At 40.5% G+C, this 19,747-nt stretch overlaps 1 protein-coding gene across 10 annotated transcripts in view; it reads left to right on the top strand.

Moving 5' to 3' along the window:
- RNF38 (ring finger protein 38) overlaps window positions 1–19,747 on the top strand; it is a 120,178-nt gene that overhangs the window by 56,491 nt on the left and 43,940 nt on the right. The window contains exons 1-2 of one of the 10 annotated variants that reach the window (XM_043890736.1): window positions 9,374–9,503; window positions 17,247–17,294. The exons of 2 other annotated variants lie outside the window; for them this stretch is intronic. Coding sequence is in view for 1 of the 8 variants with exons in the window: in XM_043890731.1 (XP_043746666.1) it covers window positions 10,404–10,412 (9 nt within the window). In the remaining 7 variants the exon portion in view is untranslated. Of the gene's footprint in view, window positions 1–9,352; window positions 9,504–9,665; window positions 10,017–10,388; window positions 10,413–17,246; window positions 17,397–19,747 lie in introns of those variants that run through there. 7 more of the 10 variants (XM_043890734.1, XM_043890733.1, XM_043890740.1 and 4 more) reach the window with 7 other exon arrangements.

Genomic DNA, 19,747 nt, shown 5'->3' with positions numbered 1-19,747 from the left:
AATTTTAGAACACTTATCATCACTACCCACCAAGAAACCCATACCCTTTAGCAGCCTCTCCCCATTGTTTCTTCCCCTCAGCTCCTGGCAACCACTGATCTTTCTATCTCTGTGGATTTGCCTGTTCTGCACATTTCATATAAATAGAATTACAAAAAAATGTGGCCTTTTGTGTCTGCCTTCCTTCACTTAGCATGATGATTTCATGGTTTGTCTATGTTGTAGCATGAATCAGTACTTCATTCCTTTTTATGGGTAAGTAATATTCCATTGTGTGGAGCTAGCATGTTTTGTCTGTCAGTTCCCTAATTAGTGAATATTTGTTTCTATGTTTTGGTTATTATCAATAACACTTTTATGAACATTTGCCTGTAAGTATGTTTTTGTTTTCACATGATTTTAACATTTTGAGGAGCTGTCACACTCTTCCGAAGTGGCTGTACCATTCTGCATTCCAACAAATGCCTGAGGGTTGCAGTTTCTCCACACACTTGCCGATACTTCTTTTTCCTGAATGTCTTTACACTACAGCCACTGTAGTGAGTGTGAAGTAGCATCTCACTGTGGTTTTAATTTTCATTTCTCTAGTGACTAAGTATGCTGAGCATCTTTTTATATGTTTATTGGCCATTCTTAAATCTTCTCTGGTCAGTTAAAAAATGTCAGTTAAAAGTCTTTTTATTGTTCCTGCCCCTTGTGCTTTAAAACAAAAGAGAGAAAAACAAAACCAAATCTTCCTGTGCCCCGTATTATATAGTTACACGTGTTTATTAGGGAAATAGAAATAAATTGTTATAAGTAGGTACACCATCTTGCAGTAGATAACACTCTTAACGTGCTTTTTTTTCCTTTAAATTTTTCTTTGCCTTCTTTGCACAGTTACATTAAAACTAAACTGCACTGATTATCTATGGTTGTGTAATTAATTATCCTAAAACTAAACTGCACTGATTATCTATGGTTGTGTAATTAATTATCCTAAAACTTAGTGTTGCAAAGCACCATATCTTAGTTTCTTTCATGGTTCTTAGGTTTTCTGTGCTCAGCTAGATGGTTCTTGCTTGGAATTTCTCATGCATTTGCTGTCAGATGGTGGCTAAGACTGGATTCATCTCAATGTCTTCACTCACATGTCTGATGGTTGATGCTGATTGTTAGGTGGGACTTCAGCTGGGGTCCTCAGCATGAGCACCTGTAGGTAGCATGGGCTTCCTCACAGGATGGCAGCTTGATTCTAAGGGTGACCAAGAGACCCAGGCAGGTGCTATATGGCCCTTTATGCCTAACTTCAGAAGTCATAAAGCTTCACTTCCACCATAGTCACAGGCCTGCCCAAATTTAAAAGGAGGGAGCATCTATCCCAACACTGGGGAAGAATGTCTACATAATGAGAGAATGAAGGATGGGAGAACTTACGGTTCTCTTGGAAAGTGTGATCTGCACATTATATACACATGAGACATCAGTTGGCTGCATAATGTTGCACTGTAAGGATACATGGTGATTTATTTAACTTGTCTTTAACTGTGGAGCTTTAGGTCATTTTTTTTAAATTGTGCATTTATTCATTTCAGTTCAATTCAGTCGCTCAGTCGTGTCCGACTCTTTGCGACCCCATGAACCGCAGCACGACAGGCCTCCCTGTCCCTCACCAACTCCCAGAGTCTACCCAAACCCATGTCCATTGTGTCGGTGATGCCACCCAACCACCTCATCCTCTCTTGTCCCCTTCTCTTCCTGCCCTCAATCTTTCCCAGCATCAGGGTCTTTTCAAATGAGTCAGCTCTCCGCATCAGGTGGCCAAAGTATTGGAGTTTCAGCTTCAGCACCAGTCCTTCCAATGAACACCCAGGACTGATCTCCTTTAGGATGGACTGGTTGGATCTCCTTGCAGCCCAAGGGACTCTCAAGAGTCTTCTTAAACACCACAGTTCAAAACCATCAGTTCTTTGGTGCTTAGCTTTCTTTATAGTCCAACTCTCACATCCATACATGACCACTGGAAAAACCATAGCCTTGACTAGACAAACCTTTGTTGGCAAAGTAATGTCTCTGCTTTTTAATATGCTGAGTAGGTTGGTCATAGCTTTTCTTCCAAGGAGCAAGCGTCTTTTAATTTCATGGCTACAGTCACCATCCACAGTGATTTTGGAGCCCAGAAAAATAATCAGCCACTGTTTCCACTGTTTCCCCATCTATTTGCCATGAAGTGATGGGACCAGATGCCGTGAACTTAGTTTTCTGAATGTTGAGCTTTAAGCCAACTTTTTCACCCTCCTCTTTCACCTTCATCAAGAGGGTCTTTAGTTCTTCTTCACTTTCTGCCATAAGGGTGGTGTCATCTGCATATCTGAGGTTATTGATATTTCTCCTGGCAGTCTTGATTCCAGCTTGGGCTTCCTCCAGTCCAACGTTTCTCATGATGTACATATAAGTTAAATAAGCAGGGTGACAATATACAGCCTTGACATACTCCTTTTCCTATTTGGAAGCAGTCTGTTGTTCCATGTCCAGTTCTAACTGTTGCTTCCTGACCTGCATACAGGTTTCTCAAGAGGCAGGTCAGGTGGTCTGGTATTCCCATCTCTTTCAGAATTTTCCACAGTTTATTGTGATCCACACAGTCAAAGGCTTTGGCATAGTCAATAAAGCAGAAATAGGTGTTCTTTTGGAACTCTCTTGCTTTTTTGATGAAGCAGCGGATGTTGGCAATTTGATCTCTGGTTCCTCTGCCTTTTCTAAAACCAGCTTGAACATCTGGAAATTCGTGGTTCATGTATTGCTGAAGCCTGACTTGGAGAATTTTGAGCATTACTTTACTAGCGTGTGAGATGAGTGCAATTGTGAGGTAGTTTGAACATTCTTTAGCATTGCCTTTCTTTGGGATTGGAATGAAAACTGACCTTTTCCAGTCCTGTGGCAATTGCTGAGTTTTCCAAATTTGCTAATATATTGAGTGCAGCACTTTCACAGCATCATCTTTCAGGATTTGAAATAGCTCAACTGGAATTCCATCACCTCCACTAGCTTTGTTCATAGTGATGCTTCCTAAGGCCCACCTGACTTCATATTCCAGGATGTCCAGCTCTAGGTGAGTGTGAGTGATCACACCTTCGTGATTATCTGGGTCGTGAAGATCTTTTTTGTACAGTTCTTCTGTATATTCTTGCCACCTCTTCTTAATATCTTCTGCTTCTGTTAGGTCCCTACCATTTCTGTCCTTTATTGAGCCTATCTTTGCATGAAATGTTCCCTTGGTATCCCTAATTTTCTTGAAGAGTTCTCTGGTTTTTCCCATTCTATTGTTTTCCTCTGTTTCTTTGCATTCATCACCAAGGAAGGCTTTCTTATCTCTCCTTGCTATTCTTTGGAACTCTGCATTCAAATGGGTATATCTTTCCTTCTCTCCTTTTCACAGCTATTTGTAAGGCCTCCTCAGTCAGCCATTTTGCTTTTTTTGCATTTCTTTTTCTTGGGGATGGTCTTGATTCCTGTCTCCTGTACAATGCCATGAACCTCCATCCATAGTTCATCAGGCACTCTATCAGATCTAGTTCCTTAAATCTATTTGTCACTTCCACTGTATAGTCATAAGGGATTTGATTTGGGTTCATACCTGAATGGTCTAGTGGTTTTCCCCACTTTCTTCAATTTAAGTCTGAATTTGGCAATAAGGAGTTCATGATCTGAGCCACAGGCAGCTCCCGGTCTTGTTTTTGCTGACTGTTAGAGCTTCTCCGTCTTTGGCTGTAAAGGATATAATCAGTCTGATTTCGGTGTTGACCATCTGGTGACGTCCATGTGTAGAGCCTTCTCTTATGGTGTTGGAGGAGGGTGTGTGCTGTGACCAGTGCGTTCTCTTGGGAGAACTCTGTCTATTCGCTTAGCAAACACTTGTGAGTGCCTCCTCTCTGCCAGGCACACCTGAGCCAACAGACTACCACGGTGAAAAGACCGACAAAGAAGGTCCTTCTTCGTAGGGTGCTTGCTTTGTGGAAGGGGCAGAAAATGAACCATATATGTAAACAAGTAAATAACCAGATACTCTAAAGTACTGCGCAAGTAGTTGAGCAGTTGGCTACTCTAGTTAGGTATTAGGCAAGGCCTTTAAGAAGGTGACACTTAGGCTAAGATCTGACTGATGGAAAAGAACAAATCGAGAAAATCTGGGCCATAGAACATTCTAGGGAGAGGAAACAGCTAGTGCAAAGGCCCTGATAGAAACAAACAGAAGGAGAGCTGATGTGCTGCAGCAAGGTGGATGAGGGTAGAAGTGGTGATATGAGATGAGGTCGAAGGGGAAGGTATAGACGAAATTGAGTGGATCTTGGTAAGCCAGGGAAAGAAGTTTAGATTTTATTCTGTCTATATGGGAAGCCTTTGGAAGGTTTTAAGCAAAGGAATGACATTATATATTCTTTTACAGTATCCCTTTTGCTGCTGTGATAAGAATTTTTTAAAATTATTGTAAAATCTGCAACACAAAATTTACCTTCTTAACCATTCATTTAGGCTTACAGCTCAGCAGTGTTACGTCCATTCACATTGTGCAGCCAGTCTCTAGAACTCTTTTAAGTTGCAAAACGAAAACTATATTCATTACACAATAGCTTACTCTTCTCCTCCCAAGCTCTGGCAATCCCTCTTCTAGTTTGTCTCTTCATTTGAGTGCTCTGTGTCCCTAATATAAGTGAAGTCATGTAATAGTTGTCTTTTTGTGACTGACTTAGCATAGTGTTGTCGACATTCATCCATGTTGTAGCATGCTTCAGAACTTCCTTCCTTTTAGAGGCTACATAACATCCCACTGTATGTGTGACACATTTTGTTTATTCGTCCATGGATGGTCACGGGTTACTTGCACGTTGTGGCTGTTGTGAATAAAGCTGCTAGGACCCTAGGTCTGCAGATGCCTCCTTTAGACTCTGCTTTCAGCTCTTTTGGGTATATGCCTAGAAGTGGAATTGCTGAATTTTTTTCCCCCTATTTTTAATGTTTTGGCGAACCACTATTGTGTTTCCTGAAGTGACTGCACCATTTTACATTCCCGCCAAGAGTGTACAAGGATTCCAGTTTGTCCACATCCTTGTCAACACTTTTTTTTTCTGTTTCTGTTTTTTTGTTTAATAGTATCCTCCTAATGAGTGTGAGGTAGTATCTCATTGTGGTTTTGATTTGCATTTTCCTCCTGACTAGTGATGTTGAACATATTTTCATGTGCTTATCGGACATTTGAACATCTTTGGGGAAATGTCTGTTTCAATCCTCTGCCCATTTTATAATCAGGTTTTGGTTTTTGCTTGGTTGTAGTTCTTTATGTGTGCGTGCTTGTGTGCTAAATTGCTTCAGTCATGTCCAACTCTGCAACCCTATGGACTGAAGCCTGCCAGGCTCCTCTGTCCATGGGATTCTCCAGGCGAGAACTCTGGAGTGGGTGGCCATGCCCTCCTCCAGGGGATCTTCCCAACCCAGGGATCAAACCTACTTCTATTATGTCTCCTGCATTGGCAGCAGGTTCTTTACCACTAGCACCACCTATAGTTGTTTATATATTCTGGATATTAATCTCTTATCAGACATGACCTGAAAATATTTTCTCCTATTTCATAGGTTCCCTTTTCACTCTGTTGCACTGATGTTTTTATTTTGAAGTAATCCAAATTTATCTATTTTTTTCTCTTGTTGCCTATGAGTTTCAGAATGAGATCTTCCTTATATATGTTCTAAGATTATAGTGGTTTTCTTTTGTTGGAATAAGGAAAAGGGACTTCCTGGTGGTCCAGTGGTTAAGATTCTGCACTTCCAATGCAGGAATCACAGATTGGATTCCTGGTTGAAGAACTAAGATCCTGAACGCTGCAGGGTGGCCAAAAGACAAAAGAATTAGGAAAAAGGCAGAAAATCTGACAAGAAATTCATAATTACTAAAGAAATGTAATTTCCAAGTTCAGTTGACTAATCAGCAAATTCTTCCAAACATTTAAAGAAGGCACATCACCAATCTTACAGAAGCTCTTGTAGAGAACAGAAAAAGAATACTCCAGGATTCATTTTCTAAGGCTAGCATAATATCTGTGACAAGACTTGATAAGGATGTTAAAAGGACGGAAAGTGACAGCTAATCTCACTTAAGAACACAGATGTAAAGATTGTAAGCAAAATATTAGCAAACCAAATCCAACAATGTTTAAAAAAAGAGTAGCACAATATGATATGGTTTTATAGGAATGTAAAATTGGTTTAACCTCCAAAAAGCAATGTAATTCACCCAGCAACAGAAATTCTCTGATTATCTAATAGATACAGAAAATTTTGATAAATATCCATTTTATGGTAAACTTTTAAAAAATTTAAAATAAAACAAAACTCCCTTGATTTGCTAGAGGGATCTACAATAAACCTACTGCCAACATCATACTTAAAGGTGAAATGTTGGAAGCTTTCCAGTTTTGGAATAAGACAAAAATGCATGTTCTCACTGTATCTATTTAGCATTGTACCGGGAGTCCTAGCCAGTGCAGTAAGACAAGATAAGGGGAAAACACATTGGAAAGATAGAAATTGAATGATTATTTTGTGCCAATGGGATTATATGTGTAGGAAACACAAAAAAGTTAAGAAAACTATTAGAATTAATAATTATGTATAAAACTTAGAACAAACCCAAGAACAATTGTGCAAGATCTCTTCAGAAAACTGTGAAGCATTAATGAAAAAATTAACAGCTCAGTTAAGTAAATGATGCATCTTACTTACAGTTTGAAGATTTAATATTATAAAGATATCAGTACCACCTAATTCATCTCGAGATCAACGTGACAGTGAAAGTCACTCAGTCGTGTCCTACTCTTTGTGACCCCATGGACTATACAGTCCATGGAATTCTCCAGGCCGGAATACTGGAGTGGGTAGCCTTTCCCTTTTCCAGGGGATCTTCCTAACCTAGAGCGATCTCTGCATGGCAGGTGGATTCTTTACTAGCTGAGCCACAAGGGAAAGCCCAATAAAAAAATCTCAGCAGTTATTTCCATGTACTAGAATGTTAGGACACCAGAGTAGGCCAATGACCACACACATTTGAAGTAACTGCAATATTTTCCTCTTTGGTAAGCAACATATATTGATATATTTTTATTTTAGAAGTTGAGGGGACTTAAATGACCTAGATACCCCAGGAAGAAGTTTTTAGTAGTTATTTATGGTTTTCACTTCTGTCATGAAAACTAATTTTTTTAAAAACCAATTTTAAAGGCAGTCTTGGAGTCAGAATTCTCAAAAAGCACTTACTACAAGCAACTACTTTTCCCGCAAGTGCTGTAGTGTTCCCTAGCCACGTGTGGCTGTTTATACAATCCTGGTTAATTCATTAGTTGCACTAGCCCCATTTCAAGTGCTCATTCAGTAGCCATGTGTATGTAGATAATAGCTACCTTTTGGATGCTGCTGGAGATGTTGAACTTTTCTATCATTGCAGAAAGATCCATTGGACACCTCTGCAGCAAGGTTCCCGACGTTTTTGTACAGACTCCAAGTAAAATTTTAGGTTGACTAGGGATGAGCAACTGCTCCAGTATAATTTACTCCCCACCACACTAGGTGGTCAGTGGCCCACCTTAAAACTTAACCCACTCATTGGGTGTTTGTTAGCAGGGTACCAGATTTTCTGGTTTAGAAAATCAGTTAGAAAAATAATTGCAGTACAAATTTCAAACTATTCAACCTTGAGGTGTGGAAGCATTGTTTACCAGTGGACAGACTTCTTAGGTCAAGTCCTCACACCCCAGTTAAGTAAGATCTCAACCATTTAAGAAGGGTTTTGAAGAGTTTGCCTGATAAAGGGTTGACTGAAGGCCAGGGGAAATGCATAGAAGTTTAAGGATTAGGAACCCTGGAGGACTGTAATAGGTTTTTGCCACTGAGATTCAACACTTGAGGAACCTGACTCTTACCTTACAATTGGACAACTTCCAAATGGTAATTTCCTTCCCTGTTTCCCAACCCCCCCACTTTTTTTTTCTTCTCTTCTGTACTTGCCCCTCTTCATTACATACCTGTTTAGTTAAACAAGAAAAGCTGTTTCAGGGTGGTCTGTATTGTGCAAGGAAGCTTGTGTGACAGATTCTGTTGGAAGATCTGTAATGCCAGGTGAATCCACAGCAGGAGACAGAGGTTAGAAGTGAATTACACTGGATGCACCTAAAGGTGTGGTTGGGATTTATGCGTCTGTACAATGAAATGAGAGGCGGGGACCTTAAAAGTTTGGATGTAATCATCTCCAAATTGGCTTGCTTTGGAAGACTGGCAGAGAGGGCTTTGAGGGGGAAGAGTAGCTAGATAACAGGGCTACATAATGGGGGTGTGGGGCTGGGGGACGGGACGTGTTCATGGGGGCCCCTTATCTCATTTTAGCTTCTCTTTGTTAGGAGTTGTAAAAGCCTGTGATGTGATTGCTGGAACTTTGAACTCAGCAGTTGCTAAGCACCTGCTGTTGTGTTTCACGCTGTAGGTTTGGACTTTAGGGTTATAGTCAAAACAGTCTGATCTCTGAGTCTGACACGGGAGACAAATGTATTCAAATAATTACCATATTGTGTTATTCATACATAGAGGTTCAGAGGATCCTGGAACATCATTTTAGTCTGGTTCCTTAATTTTCTATCGGAAGCAGCTTTGGCCAAGAGCAGGCTGGAGACTGGTTTGAGCAATGCCGAAAGAACTAGAACCTGGGTTTTTTGATGATTGGCCTGAAATATGGTCCCCATCCTTGAAGACATATAATTCCTATCTACTTAAAACCCACTTCTTGGATGATGTCCCCTTAACCTCCCTCTTTCCTTCGATACCACTTAAACCATTTTGTCCTTGTATTTACTGCGCTTTATGGAAGATGTTACATCCTCTTTTAGTTCTTGAATGTGATTATCAGGACAGCCAGCATGCCAGCTTCTGTCTCCGTACCTGTCTCATTTCCTCTTCTCAGCACAATATAAATGTCAGGTTTAATTGAGCCTTACAGTAGGACAAATTAGGGTTGAATCAGCCTCTCCAGAGATACATTGGACAAAGACACTCGGACAAATCACCTGCCTCTACATCAATAAAAATTCTTAACATTTAGGCCACATGGATACATATACTGTATTTGGAATCTGAATGAAGTCAGCTACTGTTTGATGGCTAAGTTTTGGAGGCGCTAGGCACGCACTTGCAACAACACTGTGGGAGAGATGTGTACGAATTGGGAGGCTCGGCCCGCCCGCTGCCGCGCGTAGCGGCGGCCTTTCTGTGCGCGGGGGGCGGGACGGGGCGGGACGGGGCGGGGCTGCGCATGGGCGCTGCGCGACGGCTCTGTTGCCGGAACTAGTCCGAGTCGCGCACCGGGACGCGCGCAGCCCGCCCCGCCCCCTCCCCGCGGGTGGAAACAAAAGGGTCTCCGCGCGCCGAGACCAGCCGAGGGGGAGAGGGGCGGAGCGTCTGGCGGTCCTGCACCCTGGTCTCGCTAGGTTCGTTCCTGCGAGGGGTCGGAGTGGGCAGGTGGGCGACCCGGGGCCGAGAGTGGGAGGGCCGCGTGCTCGCGCATCTTGCGGCCCAGCGCCGGGGGGCGTCGCCTGCGCGCGCAGTGGAGCGTAGTGCGCCGGCGCGCGGCGAGCCCTGTCTTCGAGCACCGGGGCGGGGCGCGGCGGGGCGGGGCCCCTCGTGCAGCGGTGCGGGGCCGTGAGGCGGCCCGGGCGGTTAGGGCGCGGGGGCGGAGAGGATGGAGCCCCCGAGGCGTTAGCCGACCCTGTTAGGTCTGGGCGTGCAGCCGTAGTTTTGTGGCGCGGCCCGTGTGATGGTGCCGGGAGGAAGGAAGCGCCGTGACAGCGCCTGGGTCGGAGTTCGGGTTCCGGGGTTGAGAAGGCCCGGGAACGGAAGATCTGGCGAGCTGGCCGCTGGCTGGGCGAGCGGTCACAATAGGAGGCGGCGGCCCAGCGAGGAGCTGCGGGAGTAGCCCCGCAGGGCGGAGCCTCCCCTCGCAGGTACTGGCTGCCGCAGCCGTTGATTCCCGCAAGAGGGCGGGACGGACCGAGCCTCGGGCGGTTAGCAGCCTGCGGGGCCGCGCTAGAGATGTGGTTGCCTAGTGTTCAGCGGGGCGCGGCCGGGCCGCCCGGCGCTCTTTGTTCCCCGGGCAGCGATGAGGAGGTGCGGGCACAGCCCGAGGGAGCGCCAGCCCACCGCCGTCTGGTGGATGGCCTGGCTCTTTTGCTGCCTCCCTGTTTGCCCAGGCGCAGGTGAAATGATGTCACTCAGGAGAACGCAGAACCCGGTCCGAAGGGTCCTCTCTCGCGTCCTTCTGCAGCCGCGGGTTTCTGAACAGGCTGCGTTTTGTTCTAGGAGATGGAAGGTCTTCCATTCAGGGCTGAAGAATGAAAGAGGTTGGTTTTGAGCCGAGAGTTTTTCAAATTATTGAGGGATAAAGAGAATAAAGTTTTTATTTGCGTGTGTAGGACTTGTAAGACCTTGCTTTTTTATTTGTGCTGTGAAAATGATGTATTAAGTTGGGTGTGTGAATCTTCCACCGTAAATAGAAACAAAATGTAATCTTTAATTGCCGTTTCTGTTTTCTTAACTTAACACACGAAGATTTAAGTGTATGCAACTCATTCACAATCGTTTATTACCTTAAAATTGCAAGACTTTTTGAATCCTGTTTGGCCTTGATTGCAGGTACTGTTGTTAACACAATTACCGCGGAATTCCTTTAAATAGCTCCCAGCCTTGGTAACTAGGCTTAACTTTTGTTTTTTAATCCATTCCCTCAGTTTTTAAGAAATCAAAACTTAATGAGGATCTAGAGACAGTTGGGATCAAATTAAAATTGTTTTTGTCTTCCATTAGGAAGAAATTTGGGGCTTCCTACAGAAGTAACAATACAAGACCAAATGTAGGGATCAGATCATTTGCATTGCAGCAGGCATGTACTTGTAATAAAAAGATAAAATGGAATTTTAAGTAGAAATTGTATCCAGCTCTTGCTCGCTCTTAAAAGTATTCGTGTAATATATTTCACTTTTTGAAGACCTAATGTGCCTTGAATCTGTTAATTACAGGGGTTCAATTTTAAGTTGATATCTATAGTTTTCTTTAAGGCTTGTTTCTGAAAGACTTGGTGGCCTTTAGAGGCTGTAGCGGAATAAATTTTGCCGCAGATTAGCCGTGTGGGCCTCAGGTTCTTATCTGTAAAATACGAGTTGGATTTAAATGATCTCTGTGGTCCCTCCACTTCTGATACCTTCTGTGACTCTGAAACGTAGTGTGTTCCTATACTTGTTGAATTTCATATACTCACCCTATTTTTATAGCTAAACTAAGTTGGAAGTTATTAATTTGAGTAAGTATTGAGGATTTTCTGTACTAAGGTAACCTGATTGTTGAGGAAGAGTGGATGGACAGAGGGTGACACAGTTAGATACACTTGAATATGTTAGCATCATAATGTGGAGTTTAGGCCTATTGTGTCTCTGCCAACTGCTTTGGATGAGGCTTTTAGTTACATCACTAGCCTGTTTTTATTTGTGCTCATTTTTTACTTTTCCCTGCGAGGAGGAGAGTGAGAAGTATGAGTGAGAAATCCTCAGATAAAAGTCTCTGAAATAATTGATCAGTGTGGGAAGATGATTGATCTTTGCCTTCTACTTCCAGTCTGTTCCATCTCTTTCTCTCTATGCTGCCCCAGTTTTGTTTAAGCCACCACCATTTTGTAATTCATTTTGCTGGTAAGGTAGCTCTTAATTAGGCCTGTGATTGTTGTGCAGTGTCTAGGTCTACTTACTAGTTTTCTAGTTATTTTTCTACTAACCGCATATATCAGACATCCATTTTCATGTTGTCTTGGTTAAATCATAGCTTGTTTTATTTATTCTCTGGACAGAGTATAGGGATTGTAAACACACATTTGAACTCTATAGTTGTAGTCTAGTTCATTTGTTCAGCAAATGTGAAATTCTTAACATCATATTGTCTATTTGGATATCAGGCAAATGCTTGAACTCTATAATAATAAACAAGTAAGAAATTGGAGCAAGTAGACAAAGAGGGGCCATATACACAGTCTTGTCTTTCCTCCAGCTCTAATGTAATTTCATGTTCCTTTTTAAAGGATCTGAACACTTTTCCTTCTCTTAAGTTAGGGGACCCTGTTACCCTCATTTATTTCTATTGAATTTGCCCCTCACTAGACTGAATCTCTTTGAGGGCAAGAAATATTTATTTTTGTTTTCATAGTATCTAGCATATGATAGATAGGCAATAAATATTTGAATTATTATCTTTAGTAAGATTTATGAAGAGCTCAGTCACACTTCATTTTTTCAAATGTTTATGTGTGTAAGTTTTTTATTGATTGGGAGTGTTCCTGGTTTAGGTATTTTCCAAATCCATATAATTCTTAGAAATCTTGAAGAGATGGTTTAGAGCAATTTACAAAGCAACAACAACTTTGAGGTTAGCAGCTTAAGTAAAATGGTTTAGAAGCACTTCCTTAAGGAGAGAGTAATCCTTAGGCTGGCAGATCCTGGATTGTGAAAGTGAACGAGAGAAAAACTTAATAGTAGAATGTGTAACTCTTATTTTTCCTAACGTTTATGTTCACCAGTTCAGTGCATTTAGTGGTTAGAGACTTCCTTAGTTGCACCTTCTTCACCCCTCCCCATTAATTTGTGTGACTAAGGGGTGAGAGAGAAGGGTGGAGCCTTTCAGCTATTTTCACCAACCCTGATTTTGCTCTGCTCCCCCAAAGACATGGATCCAATTTGTTGTTGCTCTAACTCATGAATGGGAATAATTTATTTTTTTTAAAAAGTATCCCAGTACTGGAAAGTAATGATCCTTCTCAGGTAAGTAGTACCAATTCTTAAATGGTTTAAAAACTGCATAATTACACATACCATAAACTGACTTAACAAACACTTACTTGTTAAATGTTTAGGTTACTTCTAGTTCCCTTTGAAATTGTTGATGTGATGAACATATTTATGCATATGACTTTTCTCATATTTGAAATATAATCTGAGAATTTATCAGATAACAGATCAGTGATTTGAACTGTTGTTAATAAAATCTCCCTGATTACTTTCCAGGAGATTAACATTTGCCATCGTGGAAGCAGTGAGAATATTTGGATTTTTGTATAATTTGGATCTGACCTCTTCATTTTTTAGGTACCCAGACTTTGACCAAAGGGACTAAGGGACTTGTTGGAGTCAACAACCAAGCACCTAACTCATCATCTTTTGTTCTTTCCTTTTTCGTGTTAGCCTGTGATTTTACTGCCTTTGAACAGTTGGTGTGCAACTTGTAACAGTGAACAGTTTTTTTTTTTCTTTCCTGGAGAGTATTGTTACCATTTTGGAGAAGACTGTTTGGCCTTTTGAGCAATTTATTTTGTGGAAGGTACACATTATTTAATACTGGCCTAGAGGTTATCATACACTTGTATATTCTCTACTTTTATGAGAAAGATGTAAATGAACAAAGAAGGAAGCTGTCGTAAGAAGTGATTTTTGCCTATGGCTGATTCACATTGTTGTATGGGCAGAAGCCAACACATATTGTAAAGCAGTTATCCTCCAATTTAAAAAAAAATGCCATACAGGATTTTGTTAGTTTTAAAGGAGTCATACATAGTAAGCTTCTAGCACAACCAACATAAATATCCATGGTAGTGTGGTTTTTTTGTTTTTTGGTTTTTTTTTAGTGATTTTGGAGGAAGCTGATTCTGGGACTATGTGGACCTAAGTCCTGTGTTATTTTTAACACAATAACTACTGTAATTTACCACAGTGATGATAATAATAGCACACTCTCAAACACTGAGGTTAAGTTGTTGGTAGCGTGGCTACCAGGCCGGGGAAAGGCCACATTAAATAGAAGATGACCTTAAAATAGTAATGTATTGTTTCTTAAAAGGTTGAAGTGTTTTCTATAATTTCAGTCTTATAAAACAGGAAAGAGTTATGCTGGATGAACTAGTCATATTGTTATATGTAACATTAAAAATGAAAAGTGTGTGGAGTTGCAGGCTCAGTCCCATCTCAGGGATGTTTCATGGCAGGACTTCTAAAATACAGTTGCATCCCGAGAGAGGTACCATGTCTTTGTAATGCTCAGCAGTTGGTATGTTAGGGGAAAATAGAGCTGTATTGGTTTTCAGATACTGTATAACCTGACTAATTTTAACTGAGGGAGAGTTAGGGAAGTAGCAGAAGTCAGAAACAATTTCCAAGGAAACATTTATTTTTAAGTACTTAAAATAGCTTTAAGTAAATAGGCATTGTGGAATAGTTGCTAGTTACTAATCCAACTAGATAGATTACAAAGAAGAATGTTACTTTTAAAATTCTGCAATTAGAAGGTGGTTTAGTGGGTTGAGTCTGAATCTTAGAACCAGATACACTTGGCTTCAAATTATGGCTCTGGTATTTATGTTTCACTTTAAGCAAGCAAGCTGGTTAACCCTAACTTGTAGCATGTAAAGATGAGAAAGCCCAGTTTGATTCCTGGCATGAAATTTACTATTACCGAATTGAGGTTTTAAAAACTGCTGTATTGCTTAGGTATTTTTAAAAAAGTTTTATGTCTTTCATAATCAAATTAATACAGATTTTTTCTCTAGAATTCTGGAGAAGAAACTTTCCTTGAGTATGGTACCCAATTTTTATTCTGTTACGTACATGTTTGTTGTGCGAGTTTTCTATTGTGTAACAAATTGCCACAAGTTTAGTAGTGTAAAGCAAATCTTGTTACCTTACAGTTTCTGGATCAAAGTCCTGGTATGGGTTAGCTCTAGAGCCTCTGTCAAGGTCTTATTTGGCTGGGCTCTGATTTTATTAGAGACTTAATGTCCTCTTCCAAGCTCATTGTTGTTGTTATAATGTGGTTCTTGTGATTGTAGGACTGAGGCCCCACGTTTTCTTTGAGGGGATCTTGATCTTCTCGAGCTATCAACTATCAACTGATGACCGCGTTTAGCTTCTAGCTGCCCTCAGGGGGCTACCATTCATGTGCCTTCTCAGAACACAGCAACTTCGTCTGTAGGGTTGGCAGGAGAGTCTCTTAAGGAAGTGCTCAACTTCTCTTTTTAGAGCTTTCTCTGATTAAGTCAGGCCTACCCAAGATAATCTCCCCTTTGATTAACTTAAAATTCACTGGAAATCTTAATTATATCTGAAAATCCTTTCACCTCTGTGAACGCGTTTGTATAACTTAGGTCATGATTGAACCCAATCAGGGGAATGAAATTGACTATGTTTACAGTGCTCCCCACATACCACGCAGGGTGGAGGTACACACCCTAGGTGGGAATCTTGAAGGCCATCTTAGAATTCCCTCTTCCCTTCTCTCTCCTTTTCTCTCCCCTTTACCCCTCTCCCTCTATGTCTGCAAGGACCAGGGTTTGTCAGTTTTTTATGTATTACTGAAATTTGTTTTCCCAGCCAGCTTTTGTACTAGCAGTTTGTAAGAGTGCTGCTCACACTTTTCAAGTGTGTAAGACTGCTTAAGTGTGATAGTTGATGGTATGTCACCTTATTAAAACACTCTTCAGATGTACTTTATTGTGCAGATTATAAACTTGTAGAAAGAACATGAAGCCTGCATAAAGGAACAGGCCATTTTGAGAATTACTTTAAAGTGGTAAAAACACTCCTTAGATTGAATGGAGTCAGGAATGTGAAAAATACTTCTTCTGTGAAATATTTTCTTCCTCCTGCCCTCAGATAAAGCCATGGCTCCTCCCTCTATTTTTTTTTTTTTAAACAAGAATAAGCTCCTTGAGCATGGGATCTTGTTTTCTTTTCTAAGGTAACTCTTTGCCTCTAGGAGGCAATCAGTAGACATTCCTTGACTCACTCATTCCTGCTTCTTCACAGTGATGAAGGACGTTAACACATGCATGTTTATATACAGAGGTGAGCTTGAGTTCATGTCCGCAGCCTTTGTGGAGCAGTACTAAGAAGTTCTAAAATTACTGCCTTCAGTCCTAGGAAGGTCTTTGGAAGTAGTTATTTTCTTAGCAACAGGCCTAGTTATCTGTTGATGAGGCTCATAGCAAGCCAGAAAGAAAAATTTCTAGAGGGGCTAACAAGTTTACTATAGCAGCGTTATTCATATAATTAGCATGCCACTTTATGCTCTGTCTATTCCTTCCTCTCTGGCTACTTCCTTACTGACCAGTTATGCTGATCATTTTGTAGTTTCTTGACAACACTGTTTCTTACCAATTACCTCTCCATAGCACCAGCATGGACCATTACCACAGAAAGGTACTTTTCTATACTGTATGGTGATCTGCTTTTCTTTTTATTGCATATACTTCTTGAAGGTAGAAAATCATGACTGTTTTTGTTTAGTGCCTGTTACAGGATAGACACTTACACGTAAGGGAATGAGTGCAGCAATGAAACGAAAAAACAAGACAGCCTTAAAGCACACGGTCTTTAGGGACAAGCAGGTCCACAACCCTTAATCCCAAAGGGCAGTTCACTCCACAGCGCAGTGGAATGGTGATTGATACTCATCATGTCTGGTCAGAAATGCTACAGATTAAGTATATTTACATATGAGTTTAGGGCATTAACTCATAGTCTAGTCAAGCATTTAAAACATGCAGGCATTTACTTTGAGGCTTGTGATCTTGTCCTTTATTCATTAAGTAGGTTTCTAGGTTTGTGTTGAATAGAGCTGAGGTCTCCACAATATAAATCTTGTTTTTCATACCTGTGATTGCTATAGAAATTTGGCCATAGATGTTAACTAAAGTCTCTCTTCCCTTGCCTGATAATTTGGAAGTTTAACTAAAAAGAATGAAAAATTAATCATAGCCAAGTAGACACTAATCTTTCTGTACTTAAGTGTTTTTTACTTCTGGTTTTCTTGACATGAAATCTTACCTGTCTTTTAAGATTTCAGAATTAATGCCAGCAGGAAAGATATCGATAGGTACTACATGGGAAGCATAGGAAGGACTTTGTGTTTTTGAGCAGTGCTGTTTTGCCTTTAGAGAAAGTTTTTATAAGAGAGATCCATTGCCAGAGGCAGTCTTTGTCTTCCTTATGTTTGTTTTGATGTTTAAGATTAATTTTTTATTTCTTTTGCTCTGCTAACAAAATCATCAAATACCTAGAAAATCCAGACTGTCCTTCATAGGCATGATTCTCCACATTGGTGCAGCTAGCCATGAACTATCCTTTTCTTCTCCCTCTTTTTCCCAGATATCTCCCGGGGCCAATTCAGCACCTCTACCTGGCCATCCTAACAAGGTGATTTGTGAAAGGGTGAGACTTCAGAGCCTGTTCCCTCTCCTCCCAAGTGATCAGAACACTACCGTTCAAGAGGATGCTCACTTCAAAGCTTTCTTCCAGGTTCTTATATATTTACCCTTTGCCTTCGTAGGGCTGAAAGTCACAAGATACATACTAGGTTGTCTCTAGGAAGGCTTGAACCAACATTCTTAGTATCTTCCTACTTCTTGTTTTCTATTGTTTGTGGGAATAAGTATTCTTCTTAGAGGACATCTTTAACTTATTCAGCCAGCTTTTCTGAAGAATGTTTGTCTTCTCTTGAGCTGCTGTTACTATTTGACCACTTAATATTCTTGTTTTTTAATCTTTTGGTCTTAATCACGCGTCCTAATAGGTCAAGTTCTGTAGAAAAGTAGAAGATACTACAGAATATGTGAAATTGTATAGAGAAAGGAAAATAGAAGTATGTAAGATATTTTTTAAAGCCATCACTGCTTTGATAGTAATGCACACTACAGAGTTTGATAGTGATGCACATTTCAGAGAGAAAATATGATAACTTGCCTTCTATGACTTTTGATACCTATGGGTAAATATGTTTAAAATTTCATTACATATGAAATGAAAAAAAATTAAGGTATAAATGGATGTAAACTATCATTAGGTTATTAACAAGATTACTAGGATGTGCTCACAGAAATCATTGACTACTGTATTTAAAATCCATTACTCCCTGAGATTCAAGATTTAGTAATGGAAGTCATCATTACCAGAAAGGAGACTAAGTTACAGAATTGCTTCTGGATACTAGGGCTGTGGGCCAAGACATGTAATTGTACATGTTGAGGTAGTGAGAGTTGCTAGTCAAAGCTAGGACTTTCGGATAGAGCCAGCTTGCTTTCTGTTGTGGGAGTGGTAGGCTGGGACTTGAGACCGCTTCTGAAAGGGGAATGTTTATGCCGCGTTGGAGAGGCAGGATTTAGAAGCTGACGTAGAGGAGGATCGTGTATAGGTGATCCAGGGCTCTCAGTCTGTTATTCCTTGTGGATCCTGTGTGTCAGGTTCTCTGCTTGGCGTGTGTTGTCTCCTTTTGTTTTTAGCCATCATAATAAAGTTCATCTGGATGGTTTTCTAGATGAAGAAATAGCCTCAGAGAATCTCACTGAGATGCCCAATTTACATATCTAGTTATTGACAGAATAGAGACTCAAATCCAACTTCAGCTATTTCTTATCTCTGTCATACCACCTTACCGGTATTTTTGTAAACACAGTTCACTGCATGTTAAAAGACATCGTTTATTGAATTGCATGACATATTTACTGCCGTTTTGGATACAGCATTAGCTTGCAAGAACTTGATCTTTAGTAGTAACTAATGAAGAAACTGCTTTCATACCTTCACTGCTGCCACCAGTAAGCAGTTATTTGACACTTCCTGTGTTCTCTGTACTTCCTCTGAGTCTTTAAGCATTAAGGTAACATTAACTAAACTCAAAGAGTAGCTGCCAAATGCAGTAGATTAAAACCCATATTTTGAAAATGAAACCAAAAAGTTAGCCAGTTCCACTTGAGTGTTAGCAGAAAAGTGAAAGGTTGTTTTTTTTTAATTTGTAGTCCTAATTTAACTTAAACCTTTCTTTGCTCTAACTTAAAAATCAGGCCCTCAGTGTACTTTGCTCTCACGAGAGACTGGAGATTTTCTTTGTCCACTTACTACCCCTACCACTGTTCCACATGAAGCAAAGTAAATCCTTCTCACATCCCCTTTGAAATATTGTCAGGTACTTTCAACTAATTCTGATACCAAAATTGAGTATGATGTCCTAGTTCCAGTTATGGTTCTCATCATCATAAAACTGAGTTGCCAAATGAGAAGGAGAACCCGGGCAGCCGTGTCCTGCTCCTCAGAAACTCACTGCCTTGATGCATTGTTTTCTCGAAGCTTTGCTCCAGGTTCTTTCCCTCCCAACTCTTTCTACTTTTCCTTTCCCTTTTTACTCCATCCATTCCAAACAGAATCACCTTACCTCTTCCATTTTTTCCCCTAAAACACCCCCTGTACTTTATATGTTAGCTGAAACTATTCTCTTTTGTGAGGACATCATTTCTCCTATAGCCTTCTCTAGGAGTAAAGAAGTGATTGGCTTTTCGTGCTTCAAGCGTGGAATTGGATATGTGACGAGTAAGTAGGATGGTCACAGAGATAAAGGCAAGTGTTGACACTCTCCTGGATCCTTGTTTTTAACCATCAGTCTTTGAACAAAAAGCTCCTCCTATTTTTGATCTCTTTTTTGCCTTTTGTCTTCACTACTTAACCGAATTTGCATCACTATCCTTGTTTATTGCTTTTTCACTCTGCTCTTTTTTTGCTTATTTTTCTAGTCAAAATATTTTAAATTTTGTGTGCTTTTTAATTTTTAAAATTATGAAATATTTCACATATGCATGTTGTAAAGTATGAAGATATAT

This window comes from Cervus elaphus, chromosome 29, assembly GCF_910594005.1.
Source record: "Cervus elaphus chromosome 29, mCerEla1.1, whole genome shotgun sequence".
NCBI lineage: Eukaryota > Metazoa > Chordata > Mammalia > Artiodactyla > Cervidae > Cervus > Cervus elaphus.
Note: the sequence above shows the minus strand (reverse complement) of the source record. Positions and strands in the feature narration are given on the sequence as shown.